A 13,008-nucleotide genomic window follows, 5' to 3' on the forward strand; every position below is an offset into this window, starting at 1 on the left:
AGCTGGAATGTTGCTGTGTGGGTGGTTAAACAACACCCAAGCAAACGAACATTCATGCTACTAATTTGGTACAGAGTCTCTCATGCCCCAGACCAGCCTATTGACAACACACCCAAGCTGGCAGATGGATTGTGTTTAAGAAGGCAAGTCCCTCTGCTACATACAGTTGTATTACAGTCGGCACACGAAGTATTGAAGATTATGTGGCTTGCAATTGTTTACGAGAGAGCGGTGTACTACATAACTTATGATACCGCCCCCTGAAGTGTTTCAAACAGAATCGAGACCCCAGCGTATTCATGGAATGTTCGATGACTGCAGCGCCAATTTGCAGCAGGATAGTGTAAGACTTAGGACCACATGGCTACGTGTGATGACAGTATGAACTGCTCATGAAATGTGTCTTCCTCTAACCATAAAAACACCAGCGTTGTATTTTTGCATCAGCATGATTGTCATGTATATAGCCATGTTGGGAAACATGTTGAAATGCACTGGGTATATATTCCCTCTACCTCGGGCAAAAGAGAGGGTGTGTTACGGCACATAACAATGTTCAAGTCTTATTTCTGTCTTTAGTTTCTGCGAGAATAAAACGAATGCATTTTCGACAACAACCACGACTAACCACAACTCGCGCCAATGGTAGAACTGTGCCAAAATGGTAGAACTGTGCCAATGGTAGAACTGTGCCAAAATGGTAGAACTGTGCCAATGGTAGAACTGTGCCAAAATGGTAGAACTGTGCCAAAATGGTAGAACTGTGCCAAAATGGTAGAAACGCGATTCAACAATAAGACATCTTGGCTAAATCTAAGGGATACAGCTCTACAGACATGACAGCCGCCCATGTTCTATCTCTGAAATAACATCGCTGTAAGCATTTACTTGATGAGCCAGTTCGTGTGTGATGTCGACCAGAACAGACTGTTTAGCCGAGGAACTTGTGATACCGTCAGTGTAGAACAGCCGGATGGCGCGGTATGTGATGCAGCCCCAGTTCTCTTGGGCCCCAGGACCGAAGTCAGGAATCGCGATCATATCTGCGTGGTAATAATGATACTATGCGATAATATTGCGCAGTTGACCGGGTACTCAGTTAGTGCAGGTTCCATACGCTTTCAACATTACATATCACTCACTCACTCACTCACTCACGCACTCACTCACTCACTCACTCACTCACTCAGTTAGTGCAGGTTCCATACGCTTTCAACATTACATATCACTCACTCACTCACTCAGTTAGTGCAGGTTCCATACGCTTTCAACATTACATATCACTCACTCACTCACTCACGCACTCACTCACTCACTCAGTTAGTGCAGGTTCCTTACGCTTTCAACATTACATATCACTCACTCACTCACTCACGCACTCACTCACTCACTCAGTTAGTGCAGATTCCATACGCTTTCAACATTACATATCACTCACTCACTCACTCACGCACTCACTCACTCACTCAGTGCAGGTTCCATACGCTTTCAACATTACATATCACTCACTCACTCACTCACGCACTCACTCACTCACTCAGTTAGTGCAGGTTCCATACGCTTTCAACATTACATATCACTCACTCACTCACTCACGCACTCACTCACTCACTCACTCAGTTAGTGCAGGTTCCATACGCTTTCAACATTACATATCACTCACTCACTCACTCACTCACGCACTCACTCACTCACTCACTCAGTTAGTGCAGGTTCCATACGCTTTCAACATTACATATCACTCACTCACTCACTCACGCACTCACTCACTCACTCACTCAGTTAGTGCAGGTTCCATACGCTTTCAACATTACATATCACTCACTCACTCACTCACTCACGCACTCACTCACTCACTCACTCAGTTAGTGCAGGTTCCATACGCTTTCAACATTACATATCACTCACTCACTCACTCACTCACTCACGCACTCACTCACTCACTCACTCAGTTAGTGCAGGTTCCATACGCTTTCAACATTACATATCACTCACTCACTCACTCACTCACGCACTCACTCACGCACGCACTCATTCACTCACTCACTCCACATATTACACAGTTGGCCTCACACAGTTGGCCTTTCCCGAACGTCACACACAGTAAACTGTGGGTATCACACAAACCACACAGTGCAGTGTGGGTCTCACACAACCTACACATTAAACAGTGGGTCTCACACAACCCACACAGTAAACAGTGGTTCCCATACAACCCACACAGTAAACAGTGGGTCTCACACAACCCGCTGATTAAACAGTGGGTCTCACACAACCCGCACATTAAACAGTGGGTCTCACTCAACCAACATGCGCTTTTGAAGCTGTTTTTCTACGGTTACCTTGTTTTGGGAGGGGGAAGGATATGTTGAAGTAGTCTTCGAAAAAGGAGATGGCCCTGGTTCCAACACTCATGGCGTACTGGAGTGAGCTCAGGGATTCATTCTGGGACCAGACGCGGTACTGAAAAACGCCAAAGACCCGTATGACCGTTTGAAATGTAAGTTCATGTAAAATGAATTTCGTGATATGATCATTGTTTTGAATAAATAATTGTCTGAAGGATGTAAGATTGATCCCATTTGTAATGTTGGCCAACAGAAACAGCGCATGTGAACATGCATCTATTTAAAAGGTGACATCGTCAGAGTGCTTGATGCAGGCAGGACCTGTCACCCCCCCCTGACGGAGACGGTCTCCTGGTGTTGTAGGGTACGGGGAATATTGGGAGGTTTTTGTTATCTGTAAAGGCTGAAAATTGTATACGTTCGGTAAAGAGTTACTATTGATGACAGCTACATAATATATTGTATACTTAAAGTTAAGCGTTGCCATTTACTTAACTTTATCTCTTGTGTTGCTGTTGATACCAGCTACATATTGCAAACATTCAATGAAGTGTTAATGTTGATACGATACATATTGAAGATCCGAACGTCCATCGAAGCATACGGTTTGTATGCTGCATCTGCCATTACCCACTTTACTCTACATGGTGGATGTCTGCTTAACTCCATGTCTGCAACACCTCTAACACTAAAAGTTGTCACGCGACAAGCACGTGCCCTTGGCGTGAACTACGTTATGTTGCAAGATAAACCCTATAGGGAAACCATAGAAAGCTTGACCCTCCCTCTTCAAAGTCCCTTCGTTCCGATGTGGTTAGGTCCCGCTCTCCTCTAGATGCCCTTGGTGTGTCAGGTCGCCTTGACAATGCTCACCTCCAGCCCCCTCCTCGTTCTGTTGGACAGATACTGAAAGTCGCACACGACGAAGGCCACTAAATATGTGGACATGATTGGAGTTGTGTGGTAGATATCAGCCACGAAGCCAGCTTCCCTATGCAAGAGAAACAAATATCAGTAAAATGTCAGTGATTAGTACAGGTCAAGACATCAACTCCTTCCGTATCACCTAATTCCGGTTTTACTCAGTTATCTTCATTTTCCGAACATAATTATTTTAATGTTGCATGTTGGGATTAACGAAGAGTTTAACAGTGTTCCAGCATGGCGTGCGTCAGCTTGACACGGGATGCAAGTCCTGGACGTCTCTCAGTTTGCTATAGCCCAGATTCCTGACATATCTGGAACCATACACGACACGAACCAGGCTAGCTATTCTCGAAGCGTTCGTAGCCCTACGAACTTCTTAAGCCCATTCTTAACACATTAAGAATTCTTAGGGCTACGAACGTTTCGAGAATACGGGCCCAGAATCAGGAACCACAGACATGTGATTCTGGTTTACTTCCCACATATTATTAGAATATTACTGAGTGCGGCGGTAAGAATAAAGTCACTCACTCACTCTGGTTTCGTCAAGGGACGCAAGTCCGCATCTGGCTCTTTCAATTTGAAACAGGGAGTTATTTGTGGTTGTCATACGAATTGTGGACACTATTTACTATGAACGTGTTTTGTTCAGACTTGAATGGCGCGCACCTGCTCTCTGTCCGCTGCAGGTTCATGTTGGATATCGTGGTCAAATCCTGCCTCCGGACCAGGGTGATGTTGAAATGAGCTTTCAGTTCAGGTTCATCAAAACATGGGAAGGCTTTACGGGCGTCTGTAGATTCGAACTGGGTGGAGGCAAGGTACCTATGTAAAACAATAGATGAGGTTGATTCTCTCCTCCTCTAACAAAGACGAGGATCAGGATGAAGACTTTTATGGATAGACAACTTGTTTCTTGCATTGAATCCGACGTTTCGATGTAGATGTTAAAACCGTTATCCAGCAAAAGATGCACAAAAAGTGCACAAGGACAAATATATACTTAGCAGGGATGTGAGTTTATACAGTAGATAGGGTCGATATATATATATATAGACTTCCTTGCCTTTGGCTTCGTCATCTCTTATCACAGCAAGCCTCATGTCAACACACAACAAATGAACCCCCTCTACTGTATAAACATACAAAAATGTCTTCTTCCTCATCATACCAACTTCTAAAAAGCCACTTAAAGAAGATCTAACAAACTTGTAGTACAAGACAAAAATATCCTTAACATTTACATGAGAAATGTCCACGGTAAATAGGGTGCAATCAGCGTGCGATCAATCTATACCACAATTAGACATATTTGTATTTACAAAATATTGAAAGGACCATTGTTTGTATTACACATGAAAACCCTCTACAAGTCAAAGCCTCAGAATCACAACTTCATCCTCCATTTGTAAGCAAGGCATTTGCTGTCGGAATGTAGCTCACGTGGCCTAGAACATATAATGTTGTCTTGCAATTATATTTATGTTTTGAATTGAAATTTGACTCACAACCTTTTTCTACCGTTATTCCGACAAAACGGCATTTACTCCTGTCGGAATGTAACTCACAGGGCTGCACGGTATTACCGGTATACAGCAATAGCATTTTAAACAGTACGCATTGCAATATTTCTTCTGATAACCCGTGTATTGGGTAAAGAACATACAAAGTTTTTTTTGTGGATATTTTGATGTTATTCAATGACAAAAAGACATACTGTAATAATATGAAAATACAAAATGAATCCCTGACAATGCAGCTTTTGGATATTGCTGTTGTCAGGACCATATTAACATGTATGTTTATGGACTTCTAATGTAGAAAATAGGATCGCATGTACAATTGGTGGTACTTACTGTCAAACACTTAAGTTTCGAGATACGGGTGCCTGAATCACGATACATTGCCAGTATTATTCGCCCTAATAACACATCTCTTTGTTGTTTTAACCTTACAATGTAGACCATACGCCTCAGATATGAGTTATTCACTATGTAATGTTTGTCCAAATACTTACACGGTTGTGTCACCTCGTTTGTACGAACTGAGATAAAAACCAACGAGATCATCCTTCAAAGGTCCAGTGAAGTTCATCTTCAAATAGTAGATCTTGTTCTTTACCATTTTTTTATTCAGATGTATTTTCAGAAGCTGATTGGCTGAATCGAGGTCATGTGACATATATTTCACGTCGTCAGAATCGCCTTCACCAACTGCGAAGTCAACTGATCCGGAAGTGATGTCAAGTTTGTTGGCATGTAGAATGACTTCATTCGTTGGTTGAAGACATTCCACGGTGATCTTCACATATCCAGTGAAGGTGAAGGTCGACGGTTCACCTTCGTACATGTTAGGTCTCATTTCCAGATCATAAAAGATGGGCTTGACCGTTTTGGGAAGAAATATAACATCTTCCTTTCCTTTGGCAGCGTTACATACTTGACCTGGAACATGTAAAACACGATAAACCGTCGCTAGGGTTACATCCGAACCACTGACACGCACTCCATGTAGTAGCTACGACATGGCGCTGGCGTACTTCTGGAACAGTTGACGGTGCCCTCACGACAGGTTGTGGACAATGTAATTTTTGACTGGTGTGAACCGGAAACATTGATGACATTTAGTTTTATGCCGTTTACATTGCAACTTCATGGCTAACAGATCACATCTAAAGGACATTTTAGTCAATATTACTTATTGAAAAATATATCGTTTACATTTCAAACTAAACTAAAACTTGTCAGTCTTAGTTACTGCTGAAAAATGTTCATTTCAACCTAGAAACAGATACCCTCAGACTTCTGTGATTGTTCTTTAGTTTACAATTGAACCACGACACTGACACCTCAGACCTCTGTGACTGTTCGTTAGATTACAGTTTGATTGTTGGATAGTTTACAGTTCGGCCTCGACACCGACACTTCAGACCTCTGTGATTGTTTGTTAGTTTACTGTTGAGCTTGTTCAGTTCTGTTGCTAAACTCAGAATCCAGTACAAGCTATAACGTTTGGTGCTTACCGTTGCTACCTGAATTACCTGTTGAACCTGTGATATAAGTAGTGAGTGAGTTAATATTTAACGTCACGTCGGCAATATCTCAGCCATATCGTGACGAGGTGATATAAGTAAGTAAGTAATACTGTGATTTAAGTAAGTGAGCTTCAGGTGAGAAACACTTGTTCCGCTAGGTGAGTGATGCAGTGTTTTAGGTGAGTAAGCAATAAGACTGGAGAAGTGAACATTTTGTAAAAGGTGAGTATTGAGTGAGTAATGTTGATGAGTGAGTAATGTTGATATGAGTGATACTGTGTCTAAAGTGATAAATATAGCACTGAAGACGTGAGTGACGCTGTGTTGGACCTCAGTAATAAGCAACGGAACAAGCCAGCGTTGAGTGAGTGTCGCTGTGTTGCAGAGCAGTAATGCTGTGTTTAATAAGCATTATGTTACATCACACATAAATGTCGCCATCGAATCGTATTGTGTTGACGACAGCGGGTAATGCAGCGTTAAAGGAGTGATCGAGTGATATTGTGTTGATGTCAGCATAAAACACAGCGATAAAGGAGTGATCGAGTGATATTGTGTTGATGTCAGCATAAAACACAGCGTTAAAGGAGTGATCGAGTGATATTGTGTTGATGTCAGCATAAAACATAGCGTTAAAGGAGTGATCGAGTGATATTGTGTTGATGTCAGCATAAAACACAGTGTTCAATGAGTGATCGAGTGATATTGTGTTGACGTCAGCGTAAATGTAACTTGCTTTTCACGTGTTGGCACGTGTTTTCATGAAAAGATTGCTAAAAGACATAACTCTTCTCGATGAACAAAAATGTGTATATTTTTCAAAAAATAGTGGAAATAAAACGATTATTCATATTTTTAAGATCAAAGAGTCAATGCTTGTACAAGCGTTGAAGGCTGGAGTAAAGTCCTATACTGTTAATAAAAAGGCAAACTTTAAATATCAATTAAATGCCACCATTGCCAGTTTCCCTCCTGCACACAGGCCATGGAAGCGCATCGAAGATATTTTCCGTGAAGTGCTTTGACTGTAACAGTTGTCAGAACTACCATCCCAAGTTCCCACCGACCTCATGACAGTTGTCAGTTAGTAGCGTCACACGATTTCCAACACACATAATGGTGTCTCTTCTTCGTGTATGTCGGACGCTGAGCTGAGCTTGTGATGTGGTTCTACTGAACGTTTCTCAAACAGTTACAATATGTCCATTGTTTGCTCTTGTGACGTTTGTTTCATTGTTGCTGCCCGTGCTGTCGGGTACTCCCTATTCCGATGAAGTTTCTGTGAAGAAGAATGAGGTCACCAGTTTCAAGTGGGTTTGCGAGTTCAATGAAAACGGCTTGGCTTGACAGACAGATATACAAACAAACCCAATGTTTGCGTGAAGTGCGTCGGACCTTGGTTTACATCGGTCCAAAACAATCCATACCTGCTGACAAACGCTCCTTCACTGAAGATAACTTTGACATCTGGGGTTCCATAGGGATTGCAGGTTGCTGGAGGTAGTATGGGCATCGTTTGTATTGTGTTCTTGTCTCACGCTAAGTGGCCAGCATTTCCTTCTCAAGAAGGAACATATTGAACGAGCGGTTGAGTGACCTTCTGAGCTGGACGCATAAGAAAGTTAGAATATTGCTTCAAATAGTTTAAAGGCAGCTTGTGTTGACACCTGCTGTGACGCTGTTGTCAGGGTGTTCACTGTCAGTGATTGTTCACCTACTCCGTTCCTTGGAGAACTGAACATCTATAGGAGTCATATCAAGGGCAACATGGCAACTGTTTCCATTGCTCTCCCGTTTCGGCCAAACGCAATCATTGGAACAAGTGGACAGTCTACATTTTCACAGTCGTTTCATTGCCCTGTCTTGTTTACCTTCTCCACTACCTCAATATGGAGCATAGTTGATGATTTTGTTCCCGACTGAGGACAGATGAGAACACTTAGGGGCTGTGTGTCTCGGTTTACAATACTTGAAGAAAAGCAAATTGTCTTCTCTCACCAACAGATTTGTGGAAGAACAGTGGACAGCGGTAGAGTTAAAGGGGGGTCCGGACAGTGGATAAGACAAATTTTTGTTCACATGGCGACCAACCTGGCTTGCAGTATTCTTGTCAGTGGAAGGAATTGGCTTCTGCTCAGACATGTTTGTCGCATACAGTTTGCCTTGTTTTTTGTGATTTCCTTTCACTTCACCGTTGTAGTGCTGGAGGTTTGTGATATCGGAACAGTGTTATGCCATGAGGATTTTGGTCAGCATCAACGCGGTGCTTCAGACAACTCTGGAGGTCGGGTAATGTTGGTTGGACTTCATTACAGTTCAGACGAATTCATTCCACTTGACCTTTTTGTCCACAGGGAGTCTCCTGGCTGCTTAACACGGTGTCACAACTAGCAGGATCCGAAACATACAGTCAACGCCAAAAGACGCCATACCCTCCTGACTTAATGTCGAAGTACCCATCTTCAGCTAGTGTTGTAATGCATGGACAGACACTGGTCAGCCCAGTCTCTCTGTCGCGCTGGAAAAGTCCTACAACCAGGATACAGTCGCATCCGACGGCGTTGGCAACAGCATTGTATGTCAACCCCACCTGCACCATCCATCTGGCTCTTTCTCTCTCATCAGCCGTTCATCGTGGCATATTTCCCTACATTCTACACGTGACATGGATGCAGATACTGCTTAAACATCCATACGCTTTTGTGATTGCCGCAGCTAATTGTCAACACAGAATGGGAAAAGGTTACTTTGAACATAATAATGTTAACAACGGTAAATTTAGCTGTCTGGTATACACGTTTTACTTGTTTTTACTCGTGCAAATCAGCAGAAAATGTTATGAAAGACTGAACTCATGGGAATGATTCGATTGCATTCTATACACACTACTTCAGTTGTTTCTTGTTTTAACAGTTGAAATTTATGGCTTTAAATGGTGTAAATGGTCTCGAAACACAATATTACTTCAACCTTTCTTTCAGGCATCTAAGCCATTGTTATTCGCTATCTAGTTCTGAAAAAAGAGGCAATTCAAGTAAACATGAATGCATTTGAGTATTTTTTCGTGATTCCTATAAAGCTATGTTCAGCTTCTTTCTTGTAAGCTAACGCCTTCTAACATAGATAAACAAGGAGGAGAGTTCTATGGATATACATACAACTTCTCGCAGTATTCATGAGCGACGTTTCCGTGTAGCTGCTACAAGCATGTTATGTACAAAGCTGAAAGCAATATATTCACGGTGACGTCGTTCAGTAAGGGTGAGTGAGTGAGTTAATATATAACGTCATATCGGCAATATCTCAGGCATATCGTGACTAGAACACTTAAATGAACACTTAAATGAAATATATGCATATTGTAAAAATCTGTCAACGAAGGACAGTAAAACAACTAGAATATCACAATTTCAATTAAAACTTGCATGAAAAGTTAAAACTAATATCACTGTTAGACAATACAATATAAAAGCAGGCTATAGATCGCCAACAACAGAAGGTAGATCACCATACTAGGGACCATGGGGACTTACAGTACTTTAACTACCTGCATGGACCCTAGCTGGATTTACACCATCCCTTCAGCTGCTGGCGAGTGTACAAAATGTTAGCCAAAATTAAAACAACAAGAATTCTACCATTACAACCCTGGTAGATTTAAATTTACATCGAATGTTTTGGGACTTTCGTACCCTCTCAGGAGGGTTCTGTAAAGGACTGATGTTTACACAGTTATGAGGTTAATGCCAAAGAACGGGGGATGTATACAGAATGAACTCGGCGTGGGGGTAGATTCTTGTGGAGCAATGATTTGATCATTTGTCACTTTGTATAAACGGGCTATTGTAACCTTCACTCGATTGCCAACCCCAGTGTTTCATCTCCTGAAGAGCTATAACACAAATCCTGCCGATATGATTAAGGTTGTGAACAAATGAGACCAAAGAAGGTCCATTCGTTGAGACTGTGTTATACCGGGTCTGCAATGCAGCTGGATGTAAAACTGTTCTTCAAACGTTGGTCATTCTAGCGCTGTACCTGACAGCACTGACAACTCTGCTTCATTCCCTAGGTTAATTGACCTAAAGGAGTATCGTATCTTAGCTAATTATTTCTATCCCCTAGCCCGACGCCAACCACCGTCTGAGACAGACACCCATCCTGGTTTTGCTTTTGAGACAGCCCCTGCTACATGTTTTTTCTAACAATAGTGTCATTATCGCGATCCCCCAACTCGACCCCAACCATTGTCTGTTTCACCCGTGCTGGTTTTGCTTTTGATATACCCTACCGGTTTCTTGTTTCGGTGATAGTGAGTCTCCATGGTAGCTACACCATTACTAGTTTCAGTATGGAAGTTATTAGTGTTTACGTCACCTATCGTTCATAATGAAGCTAAGTCTAATTTCAAAATCAGCATGTAAAAACGTTTCCTTTGCAATACAATGTCATCGCACACTAATTTGCATAAAGCCACGGTCTGTTCCAAATAAGTCGGTTTGGTCAACATTGTTCATTTCCTCCCCAGTCCCTTTCTACATTTCCCATTCCCTTCCACTGACACTCAATCAGGCATAATTTAGTTTCACTTTCACACACTGACCACTTAGAATGTCTCTTTCCGACAGTACCTCAGTACCACTTACAATAACTGGTCACATGTTGGTATATTCTCTGAGTTAAGTTAAAGTTGGGCTGTCTGAATCATCCTGTGCTGACAACATATATGAAATATCAGCAGCCTATTATCATGACTCTCAACAGAGACATGTACAGGTCGGCTGTCTGAGTGTAATTAACCGTAATTAACCTTACGGAATGGTCAGTAGGCCACGGAAGTTTAACATTGTTGACTTGCGACCTTCAGTTCTTTGTAGCTGTACACCCAGTACATGGGTGGTGTGTGAACATATCTGTGCCCAGTAGGCTACTCAACATCACACATCAATCACACAGTATCGTAAGTTTTCAATCTCGAAAGAAACACCTACGATTGGTGGATTCTGTATCAATACAACGGAAGAAACACCTATGACTGGTAGATTCTGTATCAGTACAACGGAAGACACGGAGTTTCGTTCCTCGTATCAATCACTTTCATTGCCAGATTCATATAGGAAAGATATGTCTTCTTATGAGAATGTATTTTTGTTAATTATATTGTCGTATGAATTAACCTATAGTTAATGAGGGTCACACAAATTTAAAGCCCAGAGTGTGGATTTGAACGATCATCTGGAACTTATGTAATTTCACCTGTTAAAAGTAAGTTTGACCTACCGCCTTTTCCCCTTTGAACAACTGCTATCTTTCAGTAATTTCTAAATAGTCACAGCTTAGCGTGGCTTCCGTATAAATTCCCTACAAGTGTATGACAGGTGTGCATGGTTCTTTAATTTGCACAAGCCTTTTATAAACCGTTTCAATCAGATAATGTTGACTGTGACGTTAAATAACAAACACACACAACAATACTCACACAATCCTGACATGGGATCTGTGGCCAGATCCTTGCAGTCTCCGAGTAGACCAGCGCCATGTAGGCTCGACTCACCCGGAGTTACAGTGGCCTGGGAACATACACACGTCACCTCCTTGCCCTTCTCCACGAAATGTACGATCAGACCAACCACAACAGCAACCGCTATTGCCAGAAAGGCCAGCACTCCCCCAGTTATAGGTGACACACGGAGACCGGGCTTCACATGTTTCTCATCCTCGAGGTCCCTTGGAGCCATGTTCAGAACTGACCACCGCTACACCGGCCGAGATGCTTCTGAATGCCTCAGACAGTGAGGAGCTCTCACACCCTTATCACCTTGGATTCACACTCCTAATCAGGTGTTTAGGTCCATAAATTCACTTCCAGTTCTTGTCGGTTCCGTACTATCTATTGAGGACAATCATTATTTTTCATCCTATCACCAACAGCCTTTGTGAACATATTTATACCTGCCATGACTTGTATTGTTCAGACTGCAACCTCAAGAAACACAATGCATGCATCGAGCCTTTAATTTGTCAGAGACCTTGGACTTGTATCGGGTGTCTGTTGTTGGTCATGACGTGACTGGGTGTCTGCTGTTGGTCATGACGTGACTGGGTATCTGGGAGAGAATGATATGATGAACATACACCAGGCTGCTTCAGTCAGAAGATAGCAGACCCGTCCAGGCTAGAGATGGTAGTCGGCCCATCAAAAAAGAGGGTGACCTCGTCTTGAATGCCCGTCAGTGATCTACTCCGAAAGAAGATATTTTCACAATTTTTCTAGAAAGTGTTCAAACACTTTGCCCCATGTCTCAATAGGCCAGTGTGGCCTGAAGGCCCATTCTAGTCTGTTTCGTTACTTCTCTTTGTTGCAGCGCCTCTGACCAACTGTAAGTGGGTGTTGACTGTCCCAGAATTGCATTTCATGTTTCTGGATGGAAAAGAGAAACAACCACACACACTGACAGTTCCTTGTGAGGTTTGTCTGACCTTGAAATAATCTTTATCCCCATATCAAAATACTCCACAGCTTGAAACTATAATCAACAAGAGGCGTTAGTCATCTGTGCTGATAAGGTCCAGAATGATAATCTTCATCTTTCTTACGCGAATGATCCATCCTGTGTCATACCTGACTACCGCAGGTGCACCCCAAAAGTAATGACGTCCCTACTGGCATGAGGGGTGACGTTTCCTCCTGAAACGACA

General features: G+C 42.4%; 1 protein-coding gene across 1 annotated transcript in view; it reads right to left on the minus strand.

The window, feature by feature from the left end:
• LOC137259749 (uncharacterized) overlaps window positions 1-12,786 on the minus strand; it is a 98,624-nt gene extending 85,838 nt beyond the window's left edge. The window contains exons 1-6 of the mRNA XM_067797349.1: window positions 11,789-12,786; window positions 5,293-5,719; window positions 3,945-4,100; window positions 3,222-3,339; window positions 2,343-2,463; window positions 889-1,043 (exon numbers count right to left, since the gene is read on the minus strand). Coding sequence (XP_067653450.1) covers window positions 889-1,043; window positions 2,343-2,463; window positions 3,222-3,339; window positions 3,945-4,100; window positions 5,293-5,719; window positions 11,789-12,047 — 1,236 coding nt within the window. The 5' untranslated portion in view covers window positions 12,048-12,786. The remainder of the gene's footprint in view (window positions 1-888; window positions 1,044-2,342; window positions 2,464-3,221; window positions 3,340-3,944; window positions 4,101-5,292; window positions 5,720-11,788) is intronic.
• Window positions 12,787-13,008: the final 222 nt, after the last annotated feature.

The sequence above is a fragment of the Haliotis asinina genome, chromosome 13 (assembly GCF_037392515.1).
Source record: "Haliotis asinina isolate JCU_RB_2024 chromosome 13, JCU_Hal_asi_v2, whole genome shotgun sequence".
NCBI classification, from domain to species: domain Eukaryota; kingdom Metazoa; phylum Mollusca; class Gastropoda; order Lepetellida; family Haliotidae; genus Haliotis; species Haliotis asinina.